Consider the following 19,988-nt stretch of genomic DNA (forward strand, 5'->3'; position numbering starts at 1 on the left):
ATAAAACAAGAAGTCACAACCTTAGTACAACATAATTAATAAACTTTCCGAAAAAACATAATTAATAGACAAGACATTACAACGACCAAGAACTAGACCTCGAAATGTGACATCCTCCAAATGAGTGGGATTGTCATTCTCATTAATATTATATTTGTTATCAACTTGTCCTAGAAGCACATGTGAACCCATGGGAGAGCTGAGATGATGGCCCCAATCCTGAAGATTGAGAAGCGGAAGCCTCATTAAGCAACAGCGTTGCAGCTCGGTCGCATGTTGTTGTTCATCTTGCTTCATCCTAAAAGATGCCTCATGACTAGCAATGTCCCTATACAAAATTCTCGGCCCTAACACAATGTAACACTCCTTGTAAATTGTTAAAAAAAAGAGATCAAAACACAAGCACCACATAGATATCACTGTTCACCTATTTGGTGTCGTCGCAGGTCAAAGGCCCCCCTAGAATAAAGCAATCTATTGTGATTCATGTAGCTAGAAGAGTCACTTTGCTGAAACTTTCTGCAATTTTAATAAAATCAATAGACTTTATGCAATTTTTAAGAAAATCAATAGAAGTACTCACAAAAGGTAATATATGTGCAAAAATACAAAGTGGAATTAGGCAATGATTAACATGCCTGAACTTGTTGGGGACCTTGTCCTTCTCCTTGTATGGCTTGACAAGAACACGTGCATCACAGATGTAATGTGGGTTGCCCTTGGCAAGAATTAGCTTCACTGTCTTTTGGTAGACGAAGGTGACGAAACCAAACATGCACTTCTCCTGGTATGGGATACGCACATCTTGCACCATCCCATACATGCTGGTTGTCCCCACATGACACAAACAAGCCAAAACAGATTGCATTCATTAAATTATGAAATGCTCCAATATTGAAACAAGACACATCAATAGGGGCACTATGGTGGAACATGTGATACCTAAAGTAGTTGCAGACGTCCTCTTTGCTAAAAATGGAATCAGGCGGGAAGGTCAAGTAGATCTGTCGTGCACTGCAGTTGTTGGTTAGGTCACTTTGGTCTATCTGAGGTGGTCGAGAAGAGTACTCTTGCATGTCGTCGCTACCAAGATGGGTGGTCACTCCGCTGGTACAATAGAGATTAGTGTGTGGATCTAAGAAATGTGATATTATAGGGTTGAAGATGGAACCTTTGGGAGTATAGACATGGCTTCCACCCAGGGGTGTCGACGGTGCTTGACAAAAAGCTCCGATGGTGATTGCCACCGATGGGTAACCTCCAATCATACTCCTTAGAGGAGAACTCTTCACCTCCATCACACCCCACCTTGTCAACGGAGAAAGATGCTTCCTCACCTATATCGGACGGGAAGCCCCAGGAGGCCATAGGAGGGGAAGGCTTGTTTGTGAGGTCGGTGCGCACCTTGGCAATGATAGATTGGAGGAGGTTGTCAGGGCCACATGCGAGACGAATCATGTCCATCTCATTGTTATCCTTGGTGAGGAGCATGCCAATGATGTTTGGAGCAAGACTGGGCTCAAGCGCTTGCAACCGGGCAAAAACCACCTTGGTGGCCTCATAGGCGCCCATGGAGATTGATAGTAGCCACTCCCCCCTATCTCGTTGTGTCTTCTTTGATGGTTTCTTTTCTTGGAGAGGGAAAGGGAGATCTGAAAAGGGGACAAAGGGAATGGAAAAAACCAGTGGAGTGGAGCGGAGTGGGAGCACAGTTGTAAAAGGCTCACAAATAGTGTAGTGGATTAAATAGCATGGTTCGCTTGGCTTTGGGAAGAGGGAAAGTGGACGGTTTCCCCTTTTTTTGGCTCCCTCTTCAATGCTTGACCCAAGTTTTAGTTTTATTGCTCTGTGCGTTACTTTCATGTGGGATTTGACTTTTGTTATTTCCCTATATTTTTAGACTTTTCTACACAAAGTTAGTGGACTATTCAACATGAATTGGGAGTTTAGTTGTGTGTAAAAAAACAATGCGTTAGTATTGTTTAGTGATTTATTGATTACACCTAAGGTTTCCACATAGAGCAGTGCATTCTACTCGTTAAAGTATTAGTGTCTTCCATCATTATTTATGAGTCTGGATTTTGAATTAAGAATGGACATTTATAGGTGTGATGCTTGGAATTGAATAATTAAAATAATATATTTGCTCATTAATTACATAACAACAAAAGTATGACACATATAGTTTGATTTAAGTAATTGCTTAGTTGTCCATGCACAACCAAGAAAAGAGTGGCATAACATAATCAACCAAGAAGACAGTTGGCACACATTTTGTTTCCCTGCAATTTGAACTAAAATCGAAACAACGCATATGCATTGAACATACGTGTTTCCAAATTTGAACCCTTAAGAAAAGAATACAACCCAATGGCACATATGACATCTAAATTCGAGCCTTGATTACTTTGGTTTATGAACGTTTGATTGCTTGCTTCACATAACTAGAGTATGATGGTGTGTATGCATCTAGTAACGTGCTTACTATTTTGTGATGTGAGTATGTGTCTACTCCCTAAATACTTATCTGCATAGAGTCCCATAATGAACCTAAGAATACACAACTCGTAAGTGTTTTTCGTTCTAATTTGAACCTAAACTTCATTAAGGATCAACATTCAATAAAGATGCTTCCACACGAGCAGGTTGCACTGATCACTCATAAGTCCAACACAATATGGAAGTCATGCATTCAAAACTTGAAATTTAAAAAGCTTGTTGTGTTGGCTTTGTGTATGTTCAATTGTTCGCTTGAAATGGCTAGCCATCTAGGAGCCATTTTTCTTCCATTCTTTCTTTAAGCCATTTTCTTTCATGGGCACCATGGTTACGAGAGTATATATATGCTTAAGCTTGCTGCCATTATGTACAGTGATAAAGAGACCACTTCAATCACTAAACGATAGATGATGAGGCCACTAAAGGCTTGTCTCTAGTACTCCACTTGTTTTTAGTTCCAAACCAAGAAATATATATATATATATATATATATATATATATATATATATATATGCATGATTGCGTACCTCAGTTATTATTAGTATCGACCAAGTCACGCGTGTAGTGTGTCACTAGACTTTCAAAAGCTTGGCAAAAAAAAAAAATATGTCATCAATCATATTCAGGTGAGAACAAGGTAGATGAACCGTATCGTAGATATAGTATCTGCCAAATTAAGTTGTGTTGACTACTACCTACACCTATTGCATAGAGATGGTAAGCATGGTGTGTTGCATGCTGCCCGAAGTTTCTTGGAGCGGCCACCAAAGGTAAAATGGATGGACGTGCATGGATGAGATCTTCAACCTTTACCACCCTCTCTCCTAAGCTATGCATGCTCTCACCTCTCGCTTTTTGTTCCAGTTGATTTTGAAAATTATGGTACAAAGAGAGTTTGTTTAGACATGCTTGTGCATCTTGAGTAATAGACTGAAATTGACGCAAAGTAATGTTTATATCTGTGATCAGTAGACTCTACCTCATAATTTTGAACATAGCAAGAACAAGTGTTGAACTATTTTGTTTTAACATTGTAGGAAACCTGACTGATCATTGCAAGCGAACAACAAGGTTAAGATGAAAAGATCCAATGGTCCATCTGACTTATCTAATGTTATGCAAGCATATGTTATAATGAACTGATCCTTGTTAGGTTTAGACAACGTAGAAAGTAAACAAACAATGAAATTCAAAGTAACAATCTAGAGTCGATGTAGTTGTTGGCTTCTAAATGAATAGATCTTGTCATCAAGGAAAAAACACGTGAACACATTAAGGAAAAGGTATGAATTACCCCTCCCCCCCCCCCGGACTATCGTGGTCGATCGAATTACCCCCCTGAACTATAAAACCAGACATCCTTCACCCCCAATTATGCAAACCGAACAAATAACCCCCCTAGCACTGTTTTAAGTGGTTTTTAACTTGAGCTTGCACACGTGGCGCCAACGTGGCAATCCAGTCAGCAAAGAAAATAAAAAAACTCCCTAGACCCACCTGCCATCCCTCTCCCTCAACCAAATCCCTCCCCAATCCCCCTGCTCTCTCTCTCTCTCTCTCTCTCTCTCTCTCGCTTGAGCGGCCGACAGCAAAGGTAGAGCTTGCTTGGGCAGCTGGCGGTGGAGACGGGAGAGAACTCGGGCGGCCGACGGTGGAAGCGGAGGAGGAAAGAGCTCGGGCGGCCGACTGGCGGCGGTGTCTGCGGTTGGCGGAGGAGTGCACCGAGAATGACGCTGGAGGCGGCGGAGTCGCTGGGAGGGCGCTGCTCCACTGTTGTCGATGATGGGAGGGCGTCTTCATACCTTGAGGAGAGAAGGATGAGAGAGCAGGAGAGAGGAGCTCGGGTGGCTGGCGGTGGAGGCGGAGGCGGAGCGAGCCGCTTCCCTCAAATCCGGTCGCTGATGCCTTCTTCTCCCCTTTGGCCTTTCGCGAGAAGCTCAGACAGAGGCAGACGGAGCTCGCTTGGGTAGCCGGCGGCGGAGGTCCTCGCACCTCTTCTTCTTCAATCTCCCTCTCGCTCCTCTTCTTACTCGCGCCTCGCGTTGCTCGGCTCGGCAAGGCGGGGACAGTAGGGGCGGCGGAGCTTAGGTCATGGAGCTCGCCGTTGACCTCGCCGCCTCCATAGCGAGTTCGAAGCCACCCCGTTCCTAGCCTCACCCCAGCCGCCGCTCTCATCCCGATACCCGCCTCCACCACCGGCCGTCGCCCCTTTTCCAACCGCCGAAGAGAGGGGGTTGAACCGAGAGGAAAGAGAGGGACACGAGCCCCACCGCCCGCCCCCATCCCACCTCCTACCGCCTCCACCCCCATCCCGAGTCCCACCTCTAGCTGCCTCCGCCCGCCTCTGCCACTAGCCGCCACCCTCATCCCGAGCTCTGCCTCCGCCATCGATCGCCGCCCCGATCCCGAGTGCCGCCTCTTTGCCTCCGCCACTGGCCACCGCCCCCATCCTGAGCCCCACCTCTCCCGCTTCCTCCGTCCGGCCGCCGCCCATCCGAGCTGAATAGAGTGGGAAACAGATGGGGAGAGGAGAGATTGAGGGAGAGAAGAAATAGATGACAGGTGGGCCCTACAATTTTTTTTGTTATTATTTTTGCGGACTGGATTGACACGTTGATGCCACATGTGCAAACTCCTGGTCAAAACAGCTTAAAACAGTGTTAGGGGGTAAATTCGTCCGGTATGAATAATTGAGGGTGTAAAATATCTGGTATTTGAGTTTATGGCGGTAATTCGTTCGACCACGATAGTTCAGGGGGGGTAATTCGTACTTTTTCCTTTTCTTAATTCTTCATATCCATCCAATTTGATGAAAGAGTGAAAACCTTTGCAGAATAATATAGTCATCACTATATGTCTACGTCTATTGCATTGGAGTGCTGGTGTCCTGCCTATGGCTTCCTTTTAGTTGGAGTGGTCAAAAGACCTAATATTCTTGGAGCACTCATAAAAGCTAAAATGGATGAACATGCATCATAGACAAACTCATGCTGATATAACATGCATTTATCTTTGTCTCCTCATATATATGATCCTGTATGCTAGAAAGATTTTGCCATTAATAATTAGATGGGTCATATTATCATGATTGAAGATCTTAATAAGAATTTATATTAAATAAAACATGCCATTGAAAATACCATGGATGTTTTTAGCTATAGTTTTCACAGAAATTGGAAATTTAAAATTAATAATACGAAGTTGAATGTGTTCTGGACCCTCAATTTTATATCGTATTCATTTAGTTCCAAACTTGAAAATTAATAATTACTCCCTCCGTTCCACAATGTAAGTCATTCTAGCATTTCCCACATTCATATAGATGTTAATGAATCTAAACATATATATATATATATATATCTAGATTCATTAATACCTATATAAATGTGGGAAATGCTAAAATGATTTACATTGTGAAACGGAGGGAGTAGCACATTGTAACTGATATGGACTGTTTTGTTAGGTACAAGTCGTAACAATTCAAGAAATACTAATGTGGATAGACTCTTCTTTTAATCTATGTTGCTATAATTTGGAAAATAATCAACATATTTGACAAACAATTAAAATTTGAATATAGATAGCACTAACAACAACTAGTTATTTCTAACCCTTTATGATTGATATTTGATCCAAGCGAACATGTAAAAGATTTGAGCGCCAATACATGCGTTCAAGTATAATGGAATATATTTGAAAGGAAGAGAGTTAGGATAGTTAACTTTTTGTTGGTTTGTCTGATCAATTAGAGAACAAGGGGCAACCATTACTAAGATAAAGTGAACTTCTGGAGAGGAAGCAAGATTTTTCGCTGGGCCAGCGGAAGCCGACCAAATTGTATTAAAATGAGAGAAAAGATTATCAGTTACAACAATAACGGTTCTTGACGGAGAAGACTAACGCTCCCCTAGGGAGCAGAGAGTCGGGCCATCGCCAAGCCCAGAGCGGAGACTGAGCTAAGCACCACAGGGAAGAAGACCCACAACATAGCTATACACATGCCACTGCCAAGTCTAATACCACAGGAGGACTATACAGACTCGATCCTAGCACCTAAACCAGCATCTCTCCAAGTCCACCACTCCTCTGTCATGGCTTCTGCCACCTCGGTTGCTGTCTTGGAAGTTGGAAACGCCTTCGAAGACCCTCCCATTTCTTTCTTTCCAAATCAGCCAATAGAAGAGGAAGAGTCTAGCGTCAAACACCTTCTTCCCTTGTTTGTTATGAAGCTCGTGTTCATGCAGCCACCAGGAAACCATACCGGGGGATATTTGGTGTTTGCGGCTGAAGGCGGAGGCGGAGTCGCAGTTGCGCCCAAACCTGTTTGGAGAAAGGGCAATTGACAAACAGGTGGTTCCCGGTTTCTGGCCCAGACGAACAGAGAGGGCAGGAAGGCCACCTGCGTTTGTCCAAGTTGTCGGAGGTCAAGCAGCTGCCCCGAGCCGTCAGGTACATGAACATTTTACAGTGAGGAGTGACCTTAACCCCCCAGACTAACTCCACCCATACCACCTTTGTTTTCCCCATGAAAAACATGGAGTAAGCTGAGGAGTAGTAGTTTCCGTCGGCCGAAAGCTTCCACACAAAGCTGTCCCGGGAATCCGGTTGTAGCTGAATTGCCTCAAGCCGATCCCACAAGTGCAGCGCCTGCATCAAAAGGGCCCCCTTGATGTCATGGACGGATGGACCCAACCGTGTGAGAGGAAGCTAAGATGTTAGGGGTCTAATCTGACGGTGACGGAAATGGAATCCTATATTTTACAATTAACTGATTTTCTTTCTTTTACAATCAACTGATTTTCTTTCCAAGAAAATACTTATGATTTAAACTTGTTATGTAAGGAGAGTTGGAGACAGATAGAATCATCGTGTTTCACGCTGGGCACCAAGAATCAGTTCTTCTGATCAATCAAAATCAATAAAGCTAGCGCACTAGGATTACACACGTGAATCCACAGTGAAACCTTTGCAACACGGCCCCGTCTAAAAGCTGTTTATTACAGTAAATACAATTAATACGGATTGAGTATTGTACTGTGCTAATGGGTGGACACTGTGATTAGGGACTGAATTATGCAGAGTAAACTCTACGTTAGTAATCCATTAATTCCCCTCTCCCTTTAAAACCTGCCCCTTGCATTCTGTTGATGAGCACCTGCGCCTCACCTTGTCTAGTTAGCAATGGCGGCTGATCACCTTGTCGTGGCCATGCTTCTCCTGCTGGCTTTGTCGCCGCCGGCCGTTGCTGACGACACGGCGGTGCTCGGCCGGAAAGGCGGCGTCGTGGAAGGGCAGGCGGCGGGGCCAGGGAGGTACGCCGTGATATTGGACGCCGGCAGCACCGGCACACGGGTGCACGTCTTCAGGTTCGACAACAAGCTGGACCTCCTCAAGGTCGGCGACGACATCGAGCTCTTTGCTAAGGTAACCACATTAATCTAATCTACTACCTCCGTTTCAGGTTATAAGACTTTCTAGCATTGTCCACATTCATATAGATGTTAATGAATCTAGGCACACATATAAGTCTAGATTCATTAACATATATATGAATGTGGGCAATGCTAGAAAGTTTTATAATATGAAACGGAGGAAGTACTTATTAATATGATGATTCGTTACTACCCACTTAATTGAGCTATTTTAATCCTACTACTGACTGACTAATTAATTTGTGTGTTGTTGTAGGTGGATCCTGGGCTGAGCTCCTACGCTGGACGTCCTCAGGATGCCGCAAACTCCATATTGCCTCTGCTTGACAAGGCCAACACTGTTGTTCCTGCCAGACTTATGAACAAAACTCCCCTTAAACTTGGGGTACGTACACAACTAAATTGATTTGCTCTTTATCTAATTATTAAATGAAACCTGTATCGGGAACTTAATTTAAAATTACTAATACGTACGGATGTTTCCGTATGATGGTTTATCTGACGAAATAGTTTCTTAAAACTACTGATAAAATGTTAATGATGATATGTTTCCTCTGAAACAAAATGGCCTGACTTCTTGTACTCTATAATTTTGTTCTTTGTTAATTCAATCAAACATGTACTAGGCAACTGCCGGACTCAGACTTATTGGAGATGAAAAGGCGAACCAGATTCTTGAAGCGGTACGTGCAATTCCACAATGATATACATCATATCATACAAAATTTTTAACTCAAAACCATTTCTTGCTTTGATTCTTAATAACTTTTTATTCTTAATAATCCCTTTAATTAGTACTCTGGGTCTTAATACAGGTTAGGGATGTAGTCCACACCAAGAGCAAATATCAGTATAACCCGAACTGGATCAACGTTCTTGAGGGATCCCAGGAAGGGTCATACATATGGGTTGCTCTGAATTATCTCCTGGATAAATTGGGAGGAGACTACTCTAAAACCGTAGGGGTGGTTGATCTTGGAGGTGGATCCGTACAAATGGCATACGCCATCTCATCAAACACCGCTGCTAACGCTCCAAAGGTGCCCGAAGGAAAAGATCCCTACGTTGTGAAGGAGTATCTCAAGGGAAAAGATTATAACATTTATGTGCACAGGTCAATTAATAAGTTCACGCTCTTGTTAAGTACAATTTGATCTTTGTTTAATTTTATATCTGGATCCACTGCAAGCTGGTGAATAATATACTACTTAGAAAGTGCAACATTAATTCATTTGTTGCACACACTGTACCAGTGAATACTGAATAAACTGAACTATTGAAGCCTGTAGGCTTTAGCCTGTTAATATCTGAACTTACTGTAGAAAATATGAAAAATAATGCATATATAGTCTTTTGAACCGTAGTTTACTAAGATCAATCAACAATTTGCAGCTATTTGCACTATGGCGGTTTTGCTTCTCGCGCGCACATCCTAGAGAGAAAGGATGGACCATTTAGCAACTGCATGCTGCGCGGATTCAGTGGTACCTAGATACTAGCTTATTACTTGTTCTGTTTACTATACGCATCGACCCTTTAATCCTTTAAGATTCATATAATCAATTAACGTTTAGTGCTTAATGAACCAAGTGAGATTTAATTTGTTTTGTTGATTTGGCAAAAACAAGGTAACTTCACCTACAACGGCAAGCAGTACGATGCAACGGCCGCACCACAAGGTGCAGACTACCACAAGTGCAGAGAAGAAGTAGTGAAGTTACTGAAGGTGAATGCGCCCTGCGAAACCAAGAACTGCAGCTTCAACGGCGTCTGGAACGGTGGTGGCGGAGCAGGGCAGGATGACCTCTACGTTGCGTCCGCCTTCTACTACATAGCCTCCCATGTACGTCGTGATTACTTAATTAATTAGCCAACTAAATTATTTAACTTCTCAGGCATGCTTCAGACTGGCTACTAGCTAACTAGTTATGTAAATATATACCCCTAAATATGTGCATTTAATTGTTTGTGTAATTATGTTACATATACAAATTAATACTTTTACCTGATAATTTTATCTCCAATGCATACATTTTGATCGGACCGGGATAAAGGTTGGGTTCATCGACAGCGATGCACCCAGTGCGAAGTCAACCCCTGCAACGTTTAAGGCTGTTGCAGAAAAGGTTTGTAAACTGAGTGTCAAAGAAGCAAAAGTAGAATACCCCAACGTTCGTGATCATGCCTACTTATGCATGGATCTTATCTACGAATACTCCTTGCTCGTTGACGGCTTCGGTACGTACACTAGCTTCTAATAATGGAGATACAATATATATCCATGGATAAGAAATTAACTCTAAAGAAAAAGAACTCATATATAGGTGTGTAAATTGTTGAACAATTTATCTAACATGCAGTTTACTAATTAATATATATATAATTGGATGTCAGGTCTACATCCAAGTAAGGAGATAACGCTGGTAGACAAGGTGAAGCATGGGGAGTACTACATTGACGCGGCTTGGCCATTGGGTACAGCTATTGAAGCTGTGTCACCCAAAAAACGGCTTCGAGAAATATACAAATGATCTTGAGATCGATGTACTAGCTACTTTGGAAGTTAGGATATCGATTGTTGTATGATCGATGTCTGTGTGCTGGTTATTACAGTATAACTGAGTATCATGATATAAAAGTAGTATGTTAATAACGGGTCGAGCTATCAATAGATCGAGGCAGCCATGCTCTTTGTCCTAGACTCCAAGTTGTGTATGTTTGAATATATAGCAGCTTTCTATATATAATTACGTACTATCACAGAAATCATCGGTTGTGTTCGTGTGTCATGAGCACGCATATCTTGTATGTAAAAGACTGAACATCTGGTGCACATTTGAGTATTCGACCTGACACAATCGTATCATAATCATTTTTTTCTAAGAGTTCAGATAGTGTAGAAAGTAGAATAAAAGAAGCATATATTACTACAAGCTAAATGTATTGCGCGTTCAGAGTTAAGAGACAAAGCGAATCATAGCGTTTCACGCTTGGCACAAAACCTTGCACCAAAGAATCAGTTTTATATCTATATGTATACTAGCAAAAAATACTGCAACAGGTGAAGATAATTTTCATGATTGATAAAAACTCCACTAATTTAAACGACAAACCGAAATAAGACAAACAAAACAAAATCAGGAATCATATATAGCATTGAACCTAGTTGCGCTCGCTTCATGCATCACACAAAGAATCTCTTTTGTACACATTTCCATAGCCTCACAAATCGTTGGGTGGCTATTCCATAAGTTGACACATGCGTATTTCTCTATACCTCATTGACCAAAGTTTGAAATTTTGATTATTCAATCAGTGAAAGTTTTTTTTAATATAGATGAAAAACATTTCTAAAGTAACAAACTTGCCACATATACCTTAAATATTCATAATATCAAAACAAAAATATTTATGATAACAGAAATTTGAAAGAGAAAACTAAGAGGAAAGAAGAGAACATGGAGAGAAAAGAGAGGAGATTGAAAGGATAGGGAGAGGATCAGGATGATCAAGAGAAAAAAGACACTGATATGGGGAGTTGCACCTGCGGCTCTGAGTGGAGGCACGCAGGATGGGCTGATAGGATGGTGTGGGCCAGTTGGGATGGGCTGGGAGGAGGAGTGGTTGAGATAGGAGGAGAGTGTATAATAGCTATTCTATACTTACATAGAATTGTGTATAGACGATGTACAACAAACTGAAAAACCAACATGAATGACGTATCAAAATTTCAGCGGAAACATCTTCAATTCTTATAATATAGTAGAGATATACTGATATAAAATGTAACAGTTTTATCCACAAATTGTACATAATTCTCTTTTAACCATTAGATATTTTCATCCAATGGCTTATGTGGCGAGTTAAATCCGTCCCTACAATTAGCAATCTCCTGCTCTGCAACACGTAACCACCGATTAAAAACAAAAATAGCGATCGTTACCAACCTCCCACGCTGCGCCCCCCCCGAAATAGCGCTTCTCCTCTCCCTGACTTCTCCCAGCAACCATCGCTCCGCCGAATGCAATTCGTTGCCACCACCATGTGCCCTAGCCCGCCGGCGCCATCATCGGCAGTACAGTGCCTATGCGACGCCATCTGATCCATCTCAGGCCACCCGACCGGGATGCCGCCTCTTGCAGTCTTGCTCCAGCTGCATGTTGGCCTACTGAAACTGGGCTTGGATTCCTGCTTCGCTGCCACATCCTCATTAAAGACACCAACCATGAACTCCACCAGGTGACCATATTATCCCCTCTACTCTATCTTCTGTTAAGCAACTCGACGGGATGTCAGTAGTGAAATTATTGATGGTCGTTGTACATTTTGTCACCTCTGCATCTATCTATGTTGTACCTTTTGGCTTGACGGGATGTCAGTAGCGAAATTATTGATGGTCCTTGTACATTTTGTCATCTCTGCATCTATCTATGTTGTACCTTTTGTCATCTCTGCATCTGCATGAATCACCCCAAACTCTGAATCTATCTATGTTCCCTAATTTATTGATGGTCCTTGTACATTTTATCAACTCTAAATCTATCTCGTTCCCGGCTCCCCTTATCCTTCCTGTGCTCATTCCTCATTTTCATCGATGAGGACCTCAGAGTTTGGGGTGGCAATGATCACAGGAAGAATAAGTAGGAGATGGATAGATTAGGGACTAATTACTCAATGACCTGGATTAGCACAGTCAAAACTAAAGTGTACTATGCATCAAATTGGACGCGATAAAAAGCATATTGACACAAAGAAATGTATACAGTTTCTGCATAGACAATTTAACGTAATGTTAAGCACAGCAGTGCTGATGAATACTGAATGACTGGATGTTGTTTATGGTTATTTGGTTTTACATTTCTATTGCATTATCAGTACATTTAAATTTATTAACTGTGGAATTAGACTGCTTCAGTCATAAATCACCATACAACACTGCTCGGCAAATGTCAGGCAGTATTTCATCCAAAAAAAAAAATCATAAATCACCATATTACGATTTCGATTGTTCACTCTTACTGGTGAGGATGCAATTAACAATTGCTAGATGCAATTTAATTTCATGATTATGTAGTCTGTCTACGTACCTCCAGCCATAAAATTTTTTGCACTCATTTTTATAGCTTGCTCTTTGAAGGTGTCATACATATTGCTAGTGTATGATATAACAGGGCCATTAATAATACAGTTAGGTGGTTTCACATATGAGCATGTTTCACATATGAGCATGCTGAAAAGAGGGTGCACTGCATTCAGAGATATGACCATGTTGGGGAGTTCATCATTCTCTGATTCATTGAACTGATTGGTCTGAAAAAATAGGTCTTGTTAGCTTATGGGAGCGATGGCCGTATGCGATATTAATGAAAAATTGGGCACTGCAGCCGACTTCCTTAAAAATAGGGAAAGTTGCAAAAACCACTCCAAATATCACTCTAAGTTTGAGATGCCCCCCTATAAGAAGATTTGTTGCAAATCCCCACCTCCTAATTCACCTTGGTTTGATTTGGACACCTTCTCTCTACACATGCATTTTTCCTGGAGCATCTCGTGGCGAAATTAGCCAAGTCCCGCTTGATGGGAGCGAGAGACGCCGAGACCTAGTTAATCACACCGTTCCCTCCGAGTCAGTTTGAGTCGGGAGTGGAGATTGAGGCGGCGGTAGCGGGCGGAACAGCTGCGAAGATCGCCGCCGATTGTGATGCTTTCTCTTGTCCAAGCGACTAGAAAGGGTTCCACTTCGACGATCGCGGAACGGACATACAGTAAGTTCTTGGGTGTTGGTAAAATTTGAGATTTCGTTGGCATTACAATTTACAGAGAGTTGGTTTTTCATATGTAGCACTATCAGATTACATCCTCGTTAGGGTAGAAATTCATGGTAGCAAGTGGTTATTTTTTTGGTTTTGGCAATGTAATCAATGGAAATTTTGTTTTAGGGTGTTGTTGATTTCTTGGTACTGCACAAAGATCGTCTTATACAGAACAAATAACATAACCTCTTGTTCCTGCCGAGTGGGACTCGATTGATTTCACCATGAGATTCTCTAGGAAACACGCATGTATAGAGAAAAGGTGCCTAAATCAAACCAAGGTGAATTAGGAGGTGGGGATTTGCAACAAATCTTCTTATGAGGGGACATCTCAAACCCAGAGTGATATTTGAGGGTGGCTTTTGCAATTTTCCCTTAAAAATGAAACACAGTGTTGCCCATATGACAGGCAGCAAGCTAGCAGTAACCAAATGATATATATGTGTGGCATAAGACTGTTAAGTACGTGCAAAATTTAGCGACTTCAATATAATGCTTCTGCAATCACTATGCTCAGTAAATATATGTTGACAGAAAACACGAGGCCTGGGAGATCTGCTTAACTCCAGTGCAGGTCCAAAGCTCGCCTTCGGATGTATGAGCGTGCCAGTTGATTTGATCCTGCAATCAACAAGAAATAGAACAAAGAAACCGCAATTAATCCTATAAATGATAGCCGATCGGCTAGGTGCCGATGACATATCATTTATTTCAAGCCGGTGTCATGTGTACATCGACCAACAAATATCGATAAGCTAACCAGAACTAAATCTACTCGATCGGCTGTAGATGTTAATGATATATAATCCTTATATCAATATATACTTAAATCAAATGATTGAGATAGATCGGTCGCCTTGCCGAGACAGTATAAATCACTTAGATCGAAATATATATTAATAGTAGGATTATATACATTCATAGCATAGCCGATCAGGTAGATCTAGCATATATCGGCTAATACTCCGATACTACTCTATACTAAGATTTTAAAGCAAGTAGAATATACTAAACATAAGCTTAATATACTTAGATGCGGCAAGATCTTAACATAAAGGGCAGATTTAACATGTCAATCAAGCATATAGAATAAAAGTAGTTAAATCAGATAAGATCGGCTGAAACTCCGATACTACCCTAATCAGCAATCAGAAAGCAGGCTAGAGATTGCAATTCTAAGCACGACTTAATAGATCAAACTCAACTGATGCAGCATTAAGTATGAAAAGAAAAACAATATCTAGACAATCAAGCCGCTGAAAGTTTCATAGAGTGGTAGATATATCACATAGTCTAAGTTAACATCATTATCTAACCTAATCGGCTGCCTTCCATTAACAGATGTTAGCCGATTATAGGTTAGATGAAGATATTATCAAAGATTATGTGAAATATATGATAACTCGACGAATTATATAGACAAGATTAGAGTGTCATAAAGATGGAAGCACTAATCTTGAGAACATAAGTCGTCATGACAAGTTTTACCTCTTGTTGAAGATCGAAACCGATGCAGCTCAACCCGAGAGCACGAACTCGTCGAAATAAAAGTAAAGCATAAAGGGTGGCGATGCGCCGAGATTGTATTGGATGTGTTGTTCTTTTTTACATAGGGCTCGGGTCTATTTATACCCGAGAATTACAAGATACGTCTATAACAGACACGACTATTATCTCTAACAAACTCTAAGATACCATAAGTCTTTACGGCAGACTTTTGCCCAAACATATCTCTAAAGAAATTACATAGAATACCCTAATTAATAGATACAATTGCCTTCCCAGGACTCTATCCATGCGTGGCAATCATCTTGAAACACATCAACTTGAACCCGATGACGTACACCGAGTCATATTATCGGAATCGGCTGTATCGGCTAGCCTCGTCCGACTCGAACTCTGTCGACCTGACCTTAGCCAATTTGGACTGCAGCCGATTCTTACTCTGTTTCCACAACGATCTTCATCTTGGATTCCACTTCGATCTGATCTTCATCTCCGATGCCAATAATGATAGAATTTACGAAATTTGGTCGTTAACAATATACTCCCTCTGTTTCTAAATATTTGACGCCGTTGACTTTTTAAAATATGTTTGACCGTTCGTCTTATTCAAAAAATTTAAGTAATTATTAATTCTTTTCCTATCATTTGATTCATTGTTAAATATACTTATATGTATACATATAGTTTTACATATTTCACAAAAGTTTTTCAATAAGACGAACGGTCAAACATGTGCTAAAAAGTTAACGGTGTCAAATATTTAGAAACGGAGAGAGTAACTAATTATTTTGATCGGCACTAATTTCTGGTAGAAAGATGAGACAATGTACGTACATTCAGTGCTTCAGTGAGCAGTGGGCTAATATAAATTGAGTGGTTATCAGGGCAAATGAGGCTTGCTACAGGTGCTTGACTGAGAATTTATCAAGTTTCTAGGGTGCACGGGTTTACAGATCAGTTTATGCTGCTATAAAATTTGAGGAGTTAGAGCTAGCAAAAGGAAATAAGGTATGTTTGTACATAGTTTCCTAATTATGATTGTGTATGCATTGATGAATCTGGTGAGCATAGTGGACTTCTCTTTTTCTTGACACAAATTCATTCATGTCCATACATTCGGTTTCTCATGTCAGTGGATTTAGAGAACATCATCATAGTTTGTAAAAACTCCTTACAGATAATTCTCTATGAATGCTAGCTTCTTAGAGTTCAATTTATACATTGGATTTAGCTATACTGCACGGTGTGTCGATGCATATTGTAGAGTGCTTCGTAAGTTCTTCGAATGATTCTTTACCAATATGTTATTTGATTGCTCCATAGAGTTTTCAAGGTTAACTATGATCCACAAGATACACAAACTCACTTTTCTCTCTTTCATTGTATATCTTTTATGGCTTTTGAAAATTTTGGCCCAACCAATCCATGTCTTTTTCGTAGACTGGCTCTATCTTTTTTTGTCAAAAAGAAGTATTTATATGACAATATATATATATATATATATATATATATATATATATATATATATATATGTTGCTTGCTCTACCTTTTCTCTTCTTTTTTTACGTAGACTGATCCTACCTTTTTCCGTCAAAAACAAAGTATTTATGTGACAACATGCAGCTAGCTAGCTTCACATTGATAGCACTCCCACTCCATGACAAACACAATAGTTGGCTTTGGACTGTTTGTTAAGCTACTTTATTAATTATAGGCAAAATTACAGAGTAAACTCTTTTGTCAAGTGCCATGCATGTGAAAGTTCCACTCCATCCATCTCTTTAAAATCCACCCTCTTTCATCAGTCTTTGCACTCAGGAATTGCGCAATAATAGCTTGCAATGGCGGCTCATCATGTCATAAGTATCGCCGCAGCAGCAGTAGCCATGCTTCTCCTGATGGCATCGTCGCCGGCCGTCGCCGGCACGGCGGTGCTCGGCCGGAAGGGCGGCGCCATGACTGACGACAATGTTGTGGGAGAGCAGGCGGCGACAGGGCCGGGGAAGTACGCCGTGATATTGGACGCCGGCAGCACGGGGACGAGGGTGCACGTCTTCAGGTTCGACAAGAAGATGGATCTTCTCAAGATCGGCGACAACATCGAGGTCTTCGCCAAGGTAATTAACTAATCTACTACTACTATAATTAATCTACCTCTCTATTGATTACTCCCTGGGTGAATTTTTTTTAAGAAAAAAAACATAATCTCTTCGTAGAAAAATATAAAACGTATTAATTTTATTTCGTTAGAATAAGACACTAATAAACAAATACTGTATTCTATTAGGATATTATTTTGTGGTAAAAATTAATGTGAGTATATTCGAAAATACTTAATTTTAATTACACATTTATGTGTAGTATAGTAACGGCTGTCGGTGGAAGTTTCGTCCTAACCAACTAAAATAAGTCATATATATTTTTATTTTTTTTATAGAGAGAGTACTTGTAAAGATAAATAAAAAAGTTTTTTTTATTGTTGCAGGTGGATCCTGGGCTGAGCTCGTACGCTGGACGGCCGCGGGAGGCAGCCTACTCCATACAGCCTCTGCTTGACAAGGCCAATCACGCTGTCCCTACCTGGCTTATGAAGAAAACTCCCATTGAACTCAGGGTACTAGTTAACTAACAAATTTTAATATTGCTCTTCATCTAATTTAACAAAACATGCACCACTACCATACAATTATTATAACAAAATTTAAGTTTTCTAAAAGAACAGGATTCAATTAAATATTTGATTTGGCCCCTCGTTCTGAGATCTGTGCAACTAGTTGAAAACAACAACAATATAATATATACACAAGAAAAAGCAATGATATTTTGGGCTCTGTGATGAAGTAGTTTTCTTGGATCCTTTACCCAAAAGTTGAATACTCCATCCGTTCAATTTATAAGGCATATTTGATTTTTTAAAAAGTCAAACTTTGAAGATTTTGACCAAAGATTAGTAAGTGTACAAATAAATTTAGTTTATAAAAGTTATGCCTATAGATTTGTATTTCAAAGAGCTTTCACATATATAATATTGGTTTCATGCCCATTAAGAATATATATTATGAGAAATTGATGGTCAAAGTTTAGTCCCGAAGAGCTTTTTTATTCGAAATACACCTTATAGAACTGAACGGAGGGAGTATCGATCATTCAAGCTCAAACCATTTTCCTACTAAAATATTGTAAAATGTTTCTAACTTGCTAATCAAATATTTAAACCTGCAGGCAACTGCTGGACTCAGACTTATTGGAGATGAAAAGTCAAACCAGATTCTTGAAGCGGTGCGTATACTTTCAGAAAAAATATACTACATAAATGAAACGCCTTCAGACCATTTACTTAATTTGATTCATAGTTTTTATTAGAGAAATTTTACGATTTTTGAGAAAGTACCTAGAGATATCAAGATTTTTCACTGAAAATTTTAGTACCTCGAAGTACCTGTATCTAGAGCTACCAAATTTTACACTAGAAAATATGGTATCTCCTTAAGCATTTACTCTTTTACTAAGATCAATCAGCAATAACCTGCAGTTACTTGCATTATGGCGCTCAGGCTTCTCGTGTAGAGATACTGAAGAGAAAGAATGGGCCATTTAGCAACTGCATGTTGCGTGGATTCAAACGTGTCAAGCTAGTTTTCCTTATTTAGTTCAAGATGCAAATATAGACAAATCAAATGTTTGGCCAATGCTTAATAATTAATCAAGTGATGTTTATTTTATCATGGGACAAATAAAAGGCAAATTCACCTACTACGGGGAGCAGTACGAAGCAACAGCAGCACCACAAGGTGCGGACTACCACAAATGCAGACAAGATGTGGTGAAGGCACTGAACCTAGACTCGCCCTGCGAAACCAAAAACTGCAGCTTCAACGGGGTGTGGAATGGCGGCGGCGGTGTTGGGCAGGACGAGATCTACGTCACATCCAGCTTCTACTACATAGCCTCCGATGTACGTCTCATTAACTAACCGGTTTATAGTGGAGTAATCAATTTATCAGGCAGCGTATAAAGTTGGCTATTTACATGAGTACATGAGCATATATATAATAACTCCTATTCAGATTTAATTCTGTGTAAATTATGAATATTGTGATCAACATAATGATATATTGTTCTCTCCAATAATGGGAAAAATAGATTGGGTTCATCAACAGTGAGGCGCCCAGTGCAAAGTCTACACCAGCAGCATATAATGCTGCATCAGAGAAGGTTTGTATACTGAGCGTCGAAGAAGCGAAAGCAGCATACCCAATAGCTCGTGATCACGCCTACTTATGCATGGATCTCATCTATCAATACACCTTGCTTGTCGATGGCTTCGGTATGTACATATGGACAAATTAAACTATCACTGAAGAACTTGTACTATGTGCCATGTGTATATATAGATGTATATATTCTTGAGAAATGACATGAATATATGCAATGCATGATATATGCAGGTTTGGAAGTAACGAAGGAGATTACTCTGGTAGAGAAGGTGAAGCATGGAGAGTACTACATAGAAGCAGCGTGGCCATTGGGCACAGCCATTGAGGTTGTCTCGCCCAAAAAGAAGCATCAAGAGCCTGGCCAGAGTAGCTAGGATATGAATTAATGTACTATTGTTGTGTGTTGCGTGTGTTTCCAATTTATTATAACTTGCATGTATATTTGTTGCTAAGTAATAATGGAGCTTAGCTTAATTTACATTCCTTGAACGGATGATTGATCGATCGAACAAGACGACGGG

General features: G+C 40.5%; 3 protein-coding genes across 4 annotated transcripts; 2 read left to right on the top strand and 1 right to left on the bottom strand.

Annotated features, from left to right (window-relative positions):
• Positions 1-484: 484 nt before the first annotated feature.
• On the bottom strand, positions 485-1,587 carry LOC127756524 (zinc finger CCCH domain-containing protein 22-like). Its single transcript, XM_052281868.1, has 3 exons — positions 1,172-1,587; positions 943-1,107; positions 485-824 (listed from the first exon to the last, which is right to left on the bottom strand). Exons 1-3 carry the CDS (start codon positions 1,570-1,572, stop codon positions 485-487), a joined length of 906 nt encoding a protein of 301 aa, XP_052137828.1. The 5' UTR covers positions 1,573-1,587.
• A 6,042-nt stretch (positions 1,588-7,629) lies between these two features.
• On the top strand, positions 7,630-10,700 carry LOC127756522 (probable apyrase 3). 2 transcript variants are annotated; one of them, XM_052281865.1, is made up of 8 exons: positions 7,631-7,923; positions 8,188-8,316; positions 8,558-8,614; positions 8,747-9,045; positions 9,324-9,415; positions 9,560-9,774; positions 9,986-10,169; positions 10,326-10,700. In XM_052281865.1, the coding sequence occupies exons 1-8, from the start codon at positions 7,681-7,683 to the stop codon at positions 10,460-10,462; spliced, it is 1,356 nt and encodes a 451-aa protein (XP_052137825.1). In that variant the 5' UTR covers positions 7,631-7,680; the 3' UTR covers positions 10,463-10,700. The 2 variants fall into 2 exon arrangements, with proteins under 2 accessions (XP_052137826.1, XP_052137825.1); XM_052281866.1 differs by lacking the exon at positions 9,986-10,169 and having other exon boundaries at positions 7,630-7,923.
• Positions 10,701-12,079: 1,379 nt separating this feature from the next.
• On the top strand, positions 12,080-19,986 carry LOC127757325 (probable apyrase 3). The gene is made up of 9 exons (XM_052282836.1): positions 12,080-12,170; positions 16,135-16,258; positions 17,056-17,367; positions 17,736-17,864; positions 18,473-18,529; positions 18,805-18,874; positions 18,991-19,205; positions 19,394-19,577; positions 19,699-19,986. Exons 3-9 carry the CDS (start codon positions 17,092-17,094, stop codon positions 19,839-19,841), a joined length of 1,074 nt encoding a protein of 357 aa, XP_052138796.1. The 5' UTR covers positions 12,080-12,170; positions 16,135-16,258; positions 17,056-17,091; the 3' UTR covers positions 19,842-19,986.
• The last annotated feature ends 2 nt before the right edge of the window (positions 19,987-19,988 follow it).

Source organism: Oryza glaberrima, chromosome 12 (genome assembly GCF_000147395.1).
Source record: "Oryza glaberrima chromosome 12, OglaRS2, whole genome shotgun sequence".
Lineage (NCBI taxonomy): Eukaryota > Viridiplantae > Streptophyta > Magnoliopsida > Poales > Poaceae > Oryza > Oryza glaberrima.

Coding starts and splice junctions, on each gene's coding strand:
- LOC127756524 (XM_052281868.1), bottom strand. CDS start 1,572: ATGGGCGCCTATGAGGCCACCAAGGTGGTTTTTGCCCGGTTGCAAGCG. Junction 1,108..1,171: donor CCATGTCTATACTCCCAAAG/GTTCCATCTTCA, acceptor CTATTGTACCAG/CGGAGTGACCACCCATCTTG. Junction 825..942: donor GACGTCTGCAACTACTTTAG/GTATCACATGTT, acceptor GGGGACAACCAG/CATGTATGGGATGGTGCAAG.
- LOC127756522 (XM_052281865.1), top strand. CDS start 7,681: ATGGCGGCTGATCACCTTGTCGTGGCCATGCTTCTCCTGCTGGCTTTG. Junction 9,046..9,323: donor TATAACATTTATGTGCACAG/GTCAATTAATAA, acceptor AACAATTTGCAG/CTATTTGCACTATGGCGGTT. Junction 9,416..9,559: donor CATGCTGCGCGGATTCAGTG/GTACCTAGATAC, acceptor GGCAAAAACAAG/GTAACTTCACCTACAACGGC.
- LOC127757325 (XM_052282836.1), top strand. CDS start 17,092: ATGGCGGCTCATCATGTCATAAGTATCGCCGCAGCAGCAGTAGCCATG. Junction 17,368..17,735: donor ACATCGAGGTCTTCGCCAAG/GTAATTAACTAA, acceptor TTATTGTTGCAG/GTGGATCCTGGGCTGAGCTC. Junction 19,578..19,698: donor CTTGCTTGTCGATGGCTTCG/GTATGTACATAT, acceptor TGATATATGCAG/GTTTGGAAGTAACGAAGGAG.